At 35.5% G+C, this 15,216-nt stretch overlaps 1 protein-coding gene across 3 annotated transcripts in view; it reads right to left on the bottom strand.

Moving 5' to 3' along the window:
- ranbp10 (RAN binding protein 10) overlaps positions 1 to 15,216 on the bottom strand; it is a 71,564-nt gene that overhangs the window by 42,923 nt on the left and 13,425 nt on the right. For all 3 annotated transcript variants that reach the window (XM_073929587.1, XM_005159142.5, NM_001045050.2), the window contains exon 3: positions 11,752 to 11,804. In XM_073929587.1, the coding sequence (XP_073785688.1) occupies positions 11,752 to 11,800 (49 nt within the window). In that variant the 5' untranslated portion in view covers positions 11,801 to 11,804. The remainder of the gene's footprint in view (positions 1 to 11,751; positions 11,805 to 15,216) is intronic.

The raw sequence follows: 15,216 nt of genomic DNA, 5'->3' as shown, positions 1-15,216 counted from the left end.
ACGTTCAAATATGATTAATAAATGCTGTACATGTGTTGTTCATGATTAGTTCATGTTAGTAAATGCATTAACTAATGGACCTAATTGTAAAGTGTTACCAAGATCTTCAACTTTCACACACAGCACAGCTCATCACTGTCAGGACGAACATTAGTGGACCAATTAGAAGAGCTTGGAGGTGGAGTAACAGTTGCAAGCTTCTGGTTATAGTACAAAGTTGGCATGACAACTGTTTTATTTACTGTTATATCATGGCAGATGAGGCGCTCTTTGTTGCTTTGTCCAGAATACCCTGAGCTATATGATGTATCTTCGTGTGCTTATCATAACATATTGTTTTCCTATTGTTTCTAATGGATCCTTTATTGTCGTTATTACATAAAGTTTATAATATCGCAACACGGGGACCTTGCACTGCGTTTTTTTTAAAACCTATTCCTGAGCACCACATCAAGTGTTTTAGAAGCAAAGACACATTAAGTGTGAATGAGTCCTTACTGTGATTTTACTAGGGTGAAAGGACAGCAATAGACCCAATTAAAACTCATGAAAACATGTTGACACAGATGTTGGTATTAATTTTGCCATTGTTTTCATACACGTTAAACCCACAGAACACAGACATTTCTTTTGGCTCTTTTGTCGAATTATAATTTAGCTTGTATTTCACCCTCAACACATAACTCAGGTCAAAAAAACTCACTCTTAACATTAAATCTTTTCATCTTTCATGAAAACATCTTTTCCACTTCAGTTTTTTTTTAACAACTGAAGTATGATTATTTTGCACATGTGTACTTTACAGTGAAACATGAGTCCATTTATCATAGAATCATGAGCTGTGGGAGCTAGAGCCTCTCTGATCTCTGAGCTAGATCTCTGAGAGCATGAAAGAATAGCTCATTAATATTCACAACCCTTCCAAATAAGGTCAAAACAGAGCTTTCCATGTTAGGGGTATATCATAGGGTTCTAAATGGGCTTATGAAATCATTTCTAAAGATTTTTTTTGTACTTATAAAAGACACATACCTCTTATGTAGACATCATAGAACAATTTGCACTTATAGACAACAAGGACATTGTCACTGAAATTTGGAGAGAAAAACCACTAGACATTTATGATACATGTATCGAATGCCTGTATTTGTGCAAAACTTTTGTATAATTTAAAATCTTATACACTCCACTGCATGAAGAAACAAAGTCTACATATGACATTGTGTCTCAGTTGTCCACCTGATGACAGTCTTATTGGTCAGAATTTGTCCTTCTGGCTGTTTTGAAACTAGTATTGCATTTATGTCAGGTACAGTTAGAGTTTTTCATATAGTGCTTTAAAGGTTACATTCACCCTAAATGTGACAAGCCTGCAAGCCTACTGTGGGATCTAGAGCCATTTAGACATCTCTGAAAGCATAAAAGCAGAGCTCATTATTATTCACAACCCTTCCAAATAAGGTCAAAACAGAGCTTTTTATTTTAGGGGTATATCATAAGGTTCAAAATGGGTGTATGTAATTATTTCTAAGTTTTTTTTTTGGTACTTCTCTAAGCCACATACCTTCTACGCAGACATCAGAGAACAATTTGCACTTTCAGACAACAAGGACATTATCACTGAAATTTGGAGAGTAAAACCACTAGACAATTAAGGTGCATATATCGAGCATTTGTATTTGTGCATGCTAAAAATGGAGTATAATTTAAAACCTTTTACACTCATGCATGAAGAAACAAAGTCTATATATGACATTGTGTCTCAGTTTTTCTCCTGTTGACAGTCTTATTGGTCAGAATTTGTCCTTCTGACTGTTTTGAAACTAGTACTGCATTTGTCAGGTACATTTTTTTATAGTCCTTTAAAGGTTACATTCACCCTAAAGCTCAGCTGGACAAGCCTGAGCACATTTTACAAGACCATTTGAACAATCGAGTAAGCCTTGCATTGCCTCAAACCACCAAAAGGAGTCGTCCGTCTGCATCTCTGGCTCGTCCAATCTGACTCAAAAAGTAGTATGTTAGAACTGGCAGACCATCATGATTAATGCAGGATAAAAATGGTATTACGCAAGCAATTATATTTATAGTCACTATTTGAAATGGAGTAAACAAGTGCATTCTGTGAATGACAGACTGGACAGACGCGAAAAAAAAAAAAAACAAATGGAAAAATGAAAGCGAGTAAATCGGTGGCTGATGGGGGCTTGTTGTGCGGTATTAGATTAATCTGCAGAGCAGTGCGGGCAGGGATATTACTGCTAAAGCAGAGCTCAGTGTTCTCTTCATGCTAATGAAATGGGCAGAGCTCCAGTGTGGGATAAGAGACACAGAGGTCAGCGGGGCGCATAAAACCATTACACTCCAACTGCACACATACCAAAATAGGCAAACATACACAGTGACAATGCACTATTTATTTTCACACGATGAATTATATGAGGGATTGTTTAAGCAATAAAGCAAATGTCTTAAGAAGTTAACCTCAATTCTATTTTTTTAATAAACAGCTATATAGAATATTGTTTTTAACACAACACATTTAATCACAATCTAAAATTTCATTAAAAGTGTTCCTGTGGAATACATTTATTATAGATTCAAGTTTGATATATGGGACATTCTACCAGAAACATACATTTTCACTTATAAAACATGTGACAGGGCCTGACCTTCTCAAAAAAAAAAAAAAAAAGTGTCATACAAAAACAAGCATACAATTCAATAATAGAATACATCTTTGATCACTGTCAGCTTCTCCTCCATCAAATGATGTCATCCTCGGAGTCAGGACTGACAGAAACATGGGGACAATTGAAAAATAGTATTTATTTTATAGAATTTATTCATAATTTTATGTTTTTAAATCAACTGACGTGAATGATAACAAGTTAAACTTGCTATTTCCCAAGTTTTTTATTTTTTTTTAGCATAAAACAATTATAGCAGAATTAGGACAACGACAATGACAGGGTTTGGACATTTGTAAAGTGTTTTTAATTTTAAAAAAATGAACCAAATAAATGACATACTCCTTTACAGAACAACTCACGGAAATTAACCACAGTCCATTTTAGTATTTTAAATACTTTTTATTCACTGTATTTATGTTTTTTTTTCAGGGACAGATAGTGTACTTTTCTGGTAGAATGTAACATATTTAATATTATTTATTTATGCATTATACAGCCTTCTCAATAAACACGTAATCGGAATAACAAATGTTTTCATTAGTTGGGACTAAATATCAGGGTTATTGCACCAAATTTATATTTCTTATCTCTTCGAGGTTAAGTTTTCGCATTGACTAAAAATATCATCTTTGTAACTGTATTCGAAACTTTTAATTTAGGAAGAAATGCCGTCCATAGCTTACAAAATATAACAAATGCTCTATTTTATTTTATTTTAGTGACTTTAAAAAAATAATTATTTTGTTTTATTTATGCACTGCAAAAATTATTTTCTTTCTTGGACGGATTGTCTTGTTTCAAGTCTAAATATCTAAAAATCCTTAAGTCAAGAAGCATTTTCTAGACAAGAAAGAAATATTGCCTTGTTTTAAGAAATAATATCCCAAAATAATTGACTTTTTCCTTAAAACAAGCAAAATAATCTTGTGTTTCCTTTTTGACATGCTATTTTTTGCTTATCTCAATGGCAAATTATTTAGCTTGTTTAAAGGAAAAACTCACTTAATTTTGACATTATTTCTTAAAACAAGACAATATGTTTTGCTTCTTTAGAAAATGCTTCATGATTTAAGAATTTTTAGATATTTGAACCAGAAACAAGCCAAAAGTCTAAATAAGAAAATCATTTTTGCAGTGTGTTTACTAAAATTTTATTCTTGCAAGTAAAATCTAAAGCTAAATCATAAAGCTTTTTATTAAATAAGCAATTATCAAAAAATATTAAAAAAAAGCATAGAACATCAGACCTAAAAGAAGCATTAACTTGCCAACATAAACTGTGGAATAACCCAAACTGAATATATTTAATAGCAGCTAACCCAGAGAAAGAATTTCATGCTACTTGCATCAAACAAACTAGAAAATACATTGTCCACCCTACATGCGCTGATCTACATTTCCACTATATTCCAAAGCGCTCTGAGACAAAGAGCGGTTTAAGCGGAGAGCACAGGGGTCAATGAACACACACTAGTTTTAGTCAGCACGCACATGCCGAATTGGCTAGTTGGCTCCAAAGCATTTCAAAGGCCTCAGGCACAGTGGAGAAGCTAACAAGCAATTGACAAAGTCACTTCATTGGTCAGAAAGGTCACAGGACAGTGACATGAACCCAACTTTACCCAGATCATTACATGCAGTGGGGGAAATAAGTATTGAACACGTCACGCTTTTTTTTCCCCTGGTAATATTTTTAAAGGAGCTGTTGAAGTGGAATTAGAGCTGGGCTATATGGCAAAAAAAAAATGATCAGGATATTTTTTTCATATCGGTCTATGTCAATAATTATCACGATAAATGTAAAATCTTTATATCTATCAATTTTACTATCAACGCCAATCCCTTTGTGCATCTGATTTATCACAGTTTGCGAGATGTTTCTGCTGTCTGACAATATAAATAAAATAATAAACAAAAGAACAATCTTAATTCAGCATTTACTGTTCAAGTTTTCAACAACCAAAGACATTACAAGCTATTGGATATTATTGTTCAACATCAGAAAAAAAAACAAGTTCTGAGCAAGCAAAATGTTAGTTAATGGTGACAGAATTTTCAGTGATTGTGAACTATGGTGAATTTAGGGTGAGATATTCTTTAATATAGCCTATTTTAGTTAGGTACGCTAACGATTAATTGATATATTGATTGTCGATAGCGCTTTAATCGATAGACTTTATCAATGATAAAATGTTTAGTTAGTTAAATGTTTAGTTTGCACTGAGAGACGCGTCTACACATTACATCATTAAGTGTTGCAGTTTACCTTATGGAATCACCCTCTTGACATTGCATACTGCGGGACGCATTAAAATCTGTTATGCGCAGATCTCCGTTATATTCGCAGGTGTTTTAACCAATTTTATCTGACAGACTGGCCCGAATATGGGCCTATTCAGACTCTCATTTTATCAATCGCGCATCATGGCGAGATATGCGGGGAGACTCTCCATTCACACAACAAGCTTCTAAGCTCTATCATCCTTCAGACCGAGTTTATTCTTCCGAGGTAATCTAACAATACAATAATTGCTGCGAATAGCCTGTAAAGACTGTCCAGCTCATGCTGCTCAAATCGTGCTTCATCGATTAGTTAAAATGAAACCGTGAAAATAGTTTGATGGATTGTTTTGGCACGAAAGCATATAGCGGGCTTGTGTTAAAGCGCTTCACCTCAGATGATATTCGTTCCTCTTGTTTATGCTGTAGATAACTAACCAACAAAATATACATCAAAATTAGGTTACATTTTATACAAAATGAAATTTGTTGCAAAAGAAATGTATATATTTTTAGTTTGTACCGGTCTTAAACAACTGCTGGTGGATGATGCTTCGCTCTGTGGAAAATAAGGATTTAATTAATGATCCACTGCTGTTGTAAACATCTGTCATATCTTTGCTGCATTTTTAATATGCCATTATATTAAAGATTATGTCTTGAGCATCTGATTTTTTCCGCAGTGATTATGTTTATTAAATATATAAAGGCTGGCAATTTACTTTAAATATCTTAATATTAAAAAGGAAACATAAGCTTGACAACAAAAGATCCTATTAATGTTGTTACAAATACCCTTAAATAATGCAGCCTGTAGTTTACAGCAAGCATCAAGTGTTCATTGGGATGTGTTTGAGACTGTGTTGTCCGTCATATCTTTCATCTGTCTTTTCAGGGGGTTTTTCTCATAAGGCACGGCTTTCGAAAATGATGACATGTGAGTCTGCTGGGTAGTTGCGGTAGTTTACCAACACTTGTTTATAATTTCTTTGCATCATCATAAGGGTGGCATTGTTTTAAATGATGAAACAGGTTTGTGGTGTTGCCTGCTTTTGATGGCACGAGTCATCTGCGCAGTTTGCAGTGCATGTTGCTCTGTTTTGTGTCGGATTGCAAAAAGTAGCTCAAGACTACTGAAGTCTAGTGACGTTTCTTGTCAACAATGTCTGTGACTCTGACCTTTTTTTACCTTATTTTTTTCTTACTCCTTTAAGTGCAACAAACACTGTATGGCTGCGTGCGGCATCCGGAAGGGCAGGCTTCAAAATATTATCGAGCAATTATTGAACTGTCATTTTCGCTTTATCGAAATATAATTTGTAATAATCATCGATATCGAATTTTCGCCCAGCCCTAAGTGAAATTGAAACAGATTTTGCTAAAAATGCAAATAATACAAACAAAAAAACAAAACAAAAAAAATCTGAAAAAAGAGTTGTGTGTAAAAACAATGAAATAACACAAGGAGAAAGTCCTAAACTACTGAAATGTACTTAATACTTTATATAAAAGGCTTTTTTTCAGTGATGGCAGCTTAAAGACGCCTTTCATATGGAGAATGAAGTCACATTCTTTACACAGGTTTGATTTATTTCAAAGATTTCAACAGAGTGTCAAAATCTTAATGGTTCTGTGGGTCTTGTCTATCAAATCTGATTTTTAATTTCTATTCTATATTGGATTCAAGTCAGGTAATTGGCTGGGCCATTCTACAGGTTGATTTTTTTTCTCTGAAAGCATTTGAGCGTTTTCTGGGCTGTGTTTTGGATCATTGTCTTGCTGAAATGTCCACCCTGGTTTCATCTTCATCATCCTGCTAATGCAGATGTTGGACTGAAGCAGCTAGTGTTAATTTCCAATGACGAAGGGCAGAGGGTTGCTGAATAACCCTCCCTTACTTCATTTGTTCAATACTGTTTTTCTGTGTCACTTAATTTCATTACACATTACTTATTTTGTAAACGAATTAGTTTTGTTTTCTTTCAAACATCTGAGGAAATTTTTAAATCAACAGCACCTTTAGAAATACGTTTTCTGAGAAAAATGCTGACATGTTCAATACTAATTTCCTTTAAACAAAATAGCAGAAATCAACATATTTAATGATTTATTTAAGATCATGTGACAATGAAGACAAATAAATCTTGAAATATTATAAAATGGAAAAAATATTTGCAATATTATTTCACAGTATTTCAGTTCTTTCTGCATTTTGGTTCATATTAAAGTGCTGTTGAATGATATTTCTATAGGAAAAGCATCTAACTAAGTAAACACTGATTTATAGGTCAATCAAAGAGAGAATTCAGGATGAGTCGGATGTGCTTCATGTCCCTAAATTAATTTCGATACTTTAATTAGTGTCTGCTTAGACATCATATCTTCATTAGCATCAGCTTAACTAAGGCTAAAACTAATTCAAACAATCAGCTCAATTCAGTGCTTAAATGACTAGAAAGATTTGATTCAATTTTAAATAGCCTCTTACTACTAAATGACCTTTACTTTAATCAGCTTGATGACACTGCCAAATCATACAAGTGGCCAAAATAAAAGGACAACTGAATTAAAATTGTGTATATAAGCATGTTCCACATACTACAAGTCAGACTTTTCAGTCACATTTTCTTTTTAACATATTTCGTTATAACGCAAGCACATTTAATTTAATTTATATGCTTATTTTGCCGATTTTCATTCCGGTCAGTCATTTAAATGAACTGGTCCAATTGACGTCCTCGAGCGTGTGAATGGATGCTCTGTGAGAGTGAAAAGATTTTCTCTGATTAATTTTAGCTTTTAGCTATGAATAATTTGTAGGCTTTGTGATCTTAGAAAATTCTGGATGCCAGGTAAAATCCATTGAGGGAAACCGTTAATGAGATCTAGGTCTCCTCTCCTTCCTCTCCTTCCCTTTGAGGACTCAGGAGAAAGAAAAAAAAAAAAAACACATCACAAAGTTATTTCCTGAGATTGAGGTGCACCGAAAGAAAAACCCTGAGATATCTCTGCATTTGCAAGGTCATTCTCACAGCTAGTGTTTTTCAGGACATGTTGAGGCATGTTCCTTGTCTGAATTACAGTCCGAGTGTGATAGAAAGATATTAAAAAGTGTAAGAAGCGGAAAAAAAAGAAAATAAATGGTCTTAGGCTACAAAATCTACAGCCAAAAGTGAATCACAAAGTTGGCTTTTCATGAAGGGATTCATCAGTGTGTAATCAAAAAGTAATAACTTCTCCTTTAATCTTCAAAGCTCTTCCCCCTAAAAAAAAAAACTTTACATATTGGCTTCACAAATCCCTCCCATCCAATCAAAAGCCTCCATTCTGGTATGTAACAAATGACCACTTTTCACAACACAGATAAAATCAAGTTCCTCCCTACTTTTTACTTCTCCAACAACATGAAGATACTTCTAATAAGGGAATTTAATTTGTTTTGGTGGGGTACAGAAATGCATTGACCTATCTGTTCATCTACAACTTACACTTTACCATAAGTTATGCTGACCACTCAATAACTTCTTTTAACTTGGTATTAGCATATGTTATCAGTTACTCACCCACAAAAATATAATTATTTATAATATAATAGTAACTAAATTAAGTATTTTGCGATTACAGTGGTCCCTCGTAATTCACAGTGGTTTAAAAACAACCCGCAATATGCGAAATCTGCAAAGTAGTCAGCTTTACTTTTTACAAATATTATAGATGTTTTTAGGCTGTAAAACCCCCACTTTACACTTTTCTCAGACGGCATTAACATTTTTTCACATTTTTTTTTCACATTAGTTTTCTCTCGTCGTAGAAAACTAAGTCTAGTATTATAGAATAAAACCAAACATCAAAACCAGTTATTCTTTATTTATTTATTCCTTAATGGCGCCCTAAAGCCGAGTAACTTCTACCTTCCTTTAGCATGTAGCTTCTCTACCAGAAGTTCAACTTTCTGTGCAATAGTTAGCATCTTCCTCTGCCTTTTGGGTGCTACCACAGGTGCCTTTGACGGTGCAGAATGTTTCGTCGACATTGTGGAGAGAAAACCGCAATTTCGTCGACATTGTGGGAAGGCCACAAAAAGTGAACCGCGTTATAGCAAGGGACCACTGTTCCTTTAAATAAATTATTTTGTGCAAGACATTAGGTGACTGAAGTAAACTGAAGTGTTCCTCTATGCGACTTTGCATAAAATAAAGTGATAAACAGCATACACTTTTCTTTCCTTACAGTAGAAACCAGTTAAAGAATACTTGCTATTAACAATTATATTTATTTTAAATGTTTTGTTTTTGTGTCTATGAAATGTTTAAATGTGAAAACTGTTTAAGGCACTGTACTAATTTGTTACAAAGGAAGTTATATGTAAGGCATAATCAATTTTAAATGCACAACAGGGACGTAAAGAACTACCCGACGCAAAGCATAGCTGCCTCCATGAAGTGATTACAGTGTTAATGATTATATTGATTATTATTTGTGCTCATTAGCCAAGCTATTGATAAGTTAAAACTTGTTTTGCCCTTTGCATCACATCACTATAGTCAAGAGTCAGACAGAGAGGAAGCATGCATGATAGAGATTGTGTGTGTTCGTATAAATGACACAGGTATATCTAATGGCTCGTAGTAACATGTGTTAGCTACCTAATAATCATTCATTTTCTTTTCGGCTTAGTCCCTTTATTAAGGGGTCGCCACAGTGAAAAGAACCACCAAATTATCCAGCATATGTTTTTTATGCAGCGGATACCCTTTCAGCTGCAACCCATAACTGGGAAACATCCATACACACTCATTCACACTCATACACCACAGACAATTTTTAGCTTACCCAATTCACCTGTAACGCATGTCTTTGGACTTGTGGGGGGTAAACCGGAGCACCCGGAGAAAACTCAAACCAACACTGGGAGAAAATGCAAACTCCACACAGAAATACCAACTGACCCAGCTTAGGCTCGAACCAGCGACCTTCTTGCTGTGAGGCAATCGTGCTACGCACTGCGCTACCGTGCAGTCGCTACCTAATATTTTTGAACATATAAGTGAGTTGGTTGATCCCCATCAGCTGCTGGTGCAGCACACGCCAGTATCCTCAAGATTACACCAAAGAAATGAAGGCTCTGGCAACTCACTGAGTATCTATGATTACTAATAATGTTTAAAGGAAGTGCATTTATTTTAATTGTAATCAAAACTGACTGGACTACCTGTGTAGTAAGGCTGCACAATATATAATTTCACCATCGATATCACAATGTGTGTCTGCAATAATCACATCGCAGGATCTGCAATCTTGAGTTGATAAACAATTGAGAATACATGAGATTTTTGGAGTCATTGCAAAGTATAACCACAACAGAGTGAAACTCTAGCATTTGTATGCATTTTAAATCCATTTCAAGAAAGTTTGAAGCATTCAGGCACAAGAAAGTACAACATCTGTAACTTTAATGAAGAACAATTTTACTGAATTATTAATACAATAAAGAATATGGATTGTATACAGTGTTGTTTTACATTTCATTTTTCAATTTCTGTAACTGAATACTGTTTGACTCTCCGTAAACCATAAAGCACTGTAAATTTAGCATTTTTTTTTTTTTTTTACTTTGCTCTGTTGTAATCATACTTGCTTGCAATTTGAATATTATTTTTATACATGATTCACACTAGGCTTGGGGCGGTAATACAGTAATATGGTATACTGCGGCATCGAAAAATAGCAACAGTATCAGTTTCAACACAGTTATACCGTCATAAAAACAATGCACTTATATAGCAGACAAGGATCAAATATTAAATATAGTTTATTTAATGGCTACAAATGCTTATGCATGGTTGTCATCACAGGACAGCATGGTGGAGAAAGAGAGAGATGGGGATATATGGTGAGTTGCGCACCAAATTACCTGGTTGAGAAAGAACAACTTCTGCAGTTTGGTAGTATTTCGGGTTTCGACAAAACAAGAAGGGAGAGGTGGTAAATACGGACAAGGCCATCTGCAAATTGCGCAACCAAAAGGTGAATGCAAGAGATGGAAATACCTCAAACCTAAGGTCGCATTTATGATATTTAGTCTCTGAATGGTTTAGGCACAAGCCAGTTTGGTGAGGCTATCTCAGCCTTTCGCCATAGTTTTTAAACTATGCACAGCAATACCTTATACTGTGTAGTTTATTTTATGTACACCTTGCAACCAATCAGAACCAAGAATTTCAACATACAGTAGAATAAAAGTGTTTGTGAGGAGTATTTTATAAAGATTTAGAGAAATCTTACTTGCATTGTCTTGATATTTGATTTCACTACTTTAAAATGTACTCCATATATTTAAGTGTAGAAATATTTCCCCACTACTGTCAAAACCATTTTTGAGTAATCAGGGGCTAAATACACATGTTTTTAGTCATCCGTTTGTGATCATATCAATAAAAATACATCCAAACATGCATAAAGAGGAACTTTAGCCCAAAGTATACTTATATGGCATCCACTATAGTCCATGTACTGTTCATCACACAAATGTTGTCATCAAGAGAGTCCACAGATATCCATACACATATAGCCTATTTTTCTGTGTGCAAAGAAAGTGTGCAAACAACAGTGCAGGTCTAAGTTGAATGCTAAAACAGAACAAGCCTACTAGATGGTTCTATGCATGTGTTGAACTCACTCACCCGTGCTCATCTACGGCTTGAGTATACTGTTACCGGAAAAAGACTTAAAACCGGGCCTTCAGTGAACATAGAAGCACAAACGCACACTAACTCACCAGGCAGTCTGTTCATGTTGACCCCCTGGGCTGACAGTCCAATTCCCATGTACCTGCAAACACCAATGGTAGAGGACAAATGTTCGCTTTACTAAAAATAACAACACTGCAAAACTCTGAAACACACTTGAACTATACATTATGCTGCTGATAGAGCCACCATATAACTAAATTCAGCTAAAGATCATTTTAAATAGTTAAGTTTTAACACAAAATATGTTAATTGCGAACTCTGAATACATAAAAATTATACAATTATAAAATTATTAAACATAACATGAAATGTGCATTTATGCACTGGAAAGATTCTTATATACATAGCAACATGAGGTGAGGACAATGAAATTTCAGGGACATTTTAAGTATAAAGCGATACACCGAAGTTTTGGGAAAATTTGCTGTACTTTTTGTCTGAAAGAGAAAAACACCCCCAAATGTGTTGCAGCAGTGTTCAGCACACTAGTTTACCTTTCTCTAGCCATAGTCATTGTGCGATATGAAGTGACTTCCACACATGACGCAGAAAAAGTGATGTACAGTGCTATAAAAAAACATTCATTTCAATGGCTTGTGCTGTGCAAGAGCAGTTTGTTGCCTCTCAGACAACTGATTGACTGATTTATACTTCTGCATCAAGCGCACGCGTATGGTCCGGCGCAGCCTTTGCATAGCCCTTGCAGAAGCTGACGCCGACATGCCCATCTAAAAGAAAAAATGTAACTACTCATCACAACGACGCACAGCGCAAGCTCTGCGATTGGTCGACTAGTTAGCTGTGACCAGTGCTGGCGGGACTGAGAGTTGAGCGAACCCATTGGAGCGACTGTTTTCATGTGTTGAGTCCCGTAAAGGAGCTCTAGATGGAAACTGTTGTTTTGTGTTTACCTTATGATCAATATTGTTACACATCAGCCAATTCCCGCCTCTGAATGAGCGAGTTTTAGCTACTTGTATGGTAAGGTAGCGTTCAGAATAAAACTAAACACCCATGAAGAAACTCGACACAGAGGAACTTAAAAACCTACACACTGTTAGTGTTTTGAAAGTGTTATTGCAGAGCAACACAAAGAGAACGTAGAAGTATATATGATGCCGTGGGTCACACTGATCACTCGATGCAGAAGTATAAATCAGCCTTAAAGTACAAGAGCAGCAGAATTTTGAATTAAAGCTTAAAATAGCTTAATATTCCACATTATGTACATCTATGCATATTTGTATGAACTTCATATACACCATAAAAGCAAAGTTTGCTCAAAGAACACACTGTCAGCACATTTGAATTTTCTATGTAGTATACTTGCTCTTGCTGCTTGCAATAGTGCTACTGTTGTGACAACGCTAGTATAATGACACCTCTCAACTTGATCTAATTTTACTGTCAATAAAAAGTGGGTCTTTTATTTTGTTGTGTTTTTTAATCAGTATCATTTTAGTTACAGTTTAAGTTTGAATTAAATTAAAAAAGTCCTACAAAATTACTTTATTACTTTTGTTTGTTTGTTTTAATTTTCAGCAAAGTATATTCAGAATTTACATCTCTATATTTCATCTCTAGCTACAAGGTCAATAGTGCTGAGAGGTTTAAACCAAAAGCAAGAGAATCAAGCAGTTTTTCTGCTGATCAGTGTGAGAAAATTCACATGACCAACATGAACACAAATTGGAAATTTATATGATTAACGTTTTTGAAACTTCTGATCATGGGATAACCCATATTTTGCACTAAATTTCGCATTAAAATCAGAGCAGTGGTAAATGTGATTGCTCATTTTTATTTTATTTTATTTTTATTCAACATAACTGACATTGTAAAGGTGTACATACAACTGACGGGGAAAAATGCAGAGATCCTTTTCGATTTATCTTTACAGATGAAAGTATCAATAGATTACCAGTGCTCTGGGTCACTCTGGGTACTGTGAACAGCAAAAGGATCACATAAAGTTAGCTTTTAGACTTCTTTAATAAAATTTGTGGAAATACATGGCCTGTTAACGATTGGCTACTAGACCTAAAAAAAATTTAAAACTAAAGAGCTTTCTGTCAGTCAGTGCAGCATAGGTGTGACCCACGGAAATGCAGCAAATAACAGTTTACTGCACAATTTGAAATGAAATTGATGGTGACTGAATTGACTAAAAAAGTTTTTGTCTGAGAGAGAGTTTTCCAGAGCATTGGACTACAGTGACTAAAGGATGACTCAACACTTTTTAACAGTTTTAGGCACAACCTGTAAGTTGCAGTTAGATGACCCAGCAGAACATGAGTGATCCAGTCAGATATATTTAGTAATCGTTTTGCGAAGTGGTTACAGGACAGGGTGGGGACAATTTGTAATTTATTTTTTGACAATAATATCCTTAAACCAAAGGCATTTAATACTTGGCAACAACTGACTCATGCATGACACAGGGAAAAAAGTTTCAGTGCAATTATTATTCAGAGACTGTGAAAATGCCTTTTGAATATCTCTTAGCCTTTGTCAGTTCGATTTAATGACAGCTGTGCTCAAGCTGCGTAAACTTCACATTTGTGAGAAATGCTATGATGTTTTCTCCATCGTGATTTGAGAATTATCTAAAAACATCTTGTACTTTGAGAAAAAAGAGGAACATCTCAACAAAAATCACAATATCATTCATTTTCATCCACTTTTCCGGGGCTAGGTTGCAGGGGCAGCAGTCTTCGGAGAGAACCACAGTTTTCACTCTCCCCAGACACTTCCTTCCACTCCTCCGGCGGGATCGCAAGGTGTTCCCATGCCAGCAGAGAGACATAGTCCCTCCAGCATGTCCTGGGTCTTCCCCAAGGCCTCCCCCCAGTGGGGCATCCCTGGAACAACTCCCTAGGTAGGCGTCTAGGAGGCATCTGAAACAGATGCCTGAGCCACCTCAGCTGGGTTCTCTCGATGTGGAGGAGCATCAGCTCTACTCCAAGCTCCTCCTGGGTGACATCTATAAGGGTACATCTATAAGCCCAGGAAATAAGACCTCTATAAGCGTAAGGCTTATAAATCTATAAAGGTACGCCCTTCCACCTTGCGAAGGAAACTCATTTTGACCACTTGTATCTGAGATCTTGTCCTTTCAGTCATGACCCAAAGATCATGACCATTGGTGAGAGTTGGAACATAGATTGACCGGTAAATTGAGAGCTTTGCCTTTCGGCTCAGCTGCTTCTTTATCAAAAAGGTCCGGTACTTCAACCGCATTACTGCTGCCGCTGCAGCGATCCTTCTGTCAATCTCACGTTCCATCAATCCCTCGCTCGTGAACAAAACCCAAGATACTTGAACTCCCCCACCTGGGATAAGGGCTTTCCTTTTTTTGCCTATAGATAAATCAAGGCCTCGGACTTGAAGGTGCTGATTCTCCAAATCACAATATCAATTTCTCAAATTTAGAACATCATATTGAAATAGTGCGTAAAATTATCTTTGTTTATGTTTCCTTTGAAATGTCT

Source organism: Danio rerio, chromosome 18, assembly GCF_049306965.1.
Source record: "Danio rerio strain Tuebingen ecotype United States chromosome 18, GRCz12tu, whole genome shotgun sequence".
Taxonomy (NCBI): Eukaryota; Metazoa; Chordata; class Actinopteri; order Cypriniformes; family Danionidae; genus Danio; species Danio rerio.
This window is presented reverse-complemented; position numbering and strand designations above follow the sequence as displayed.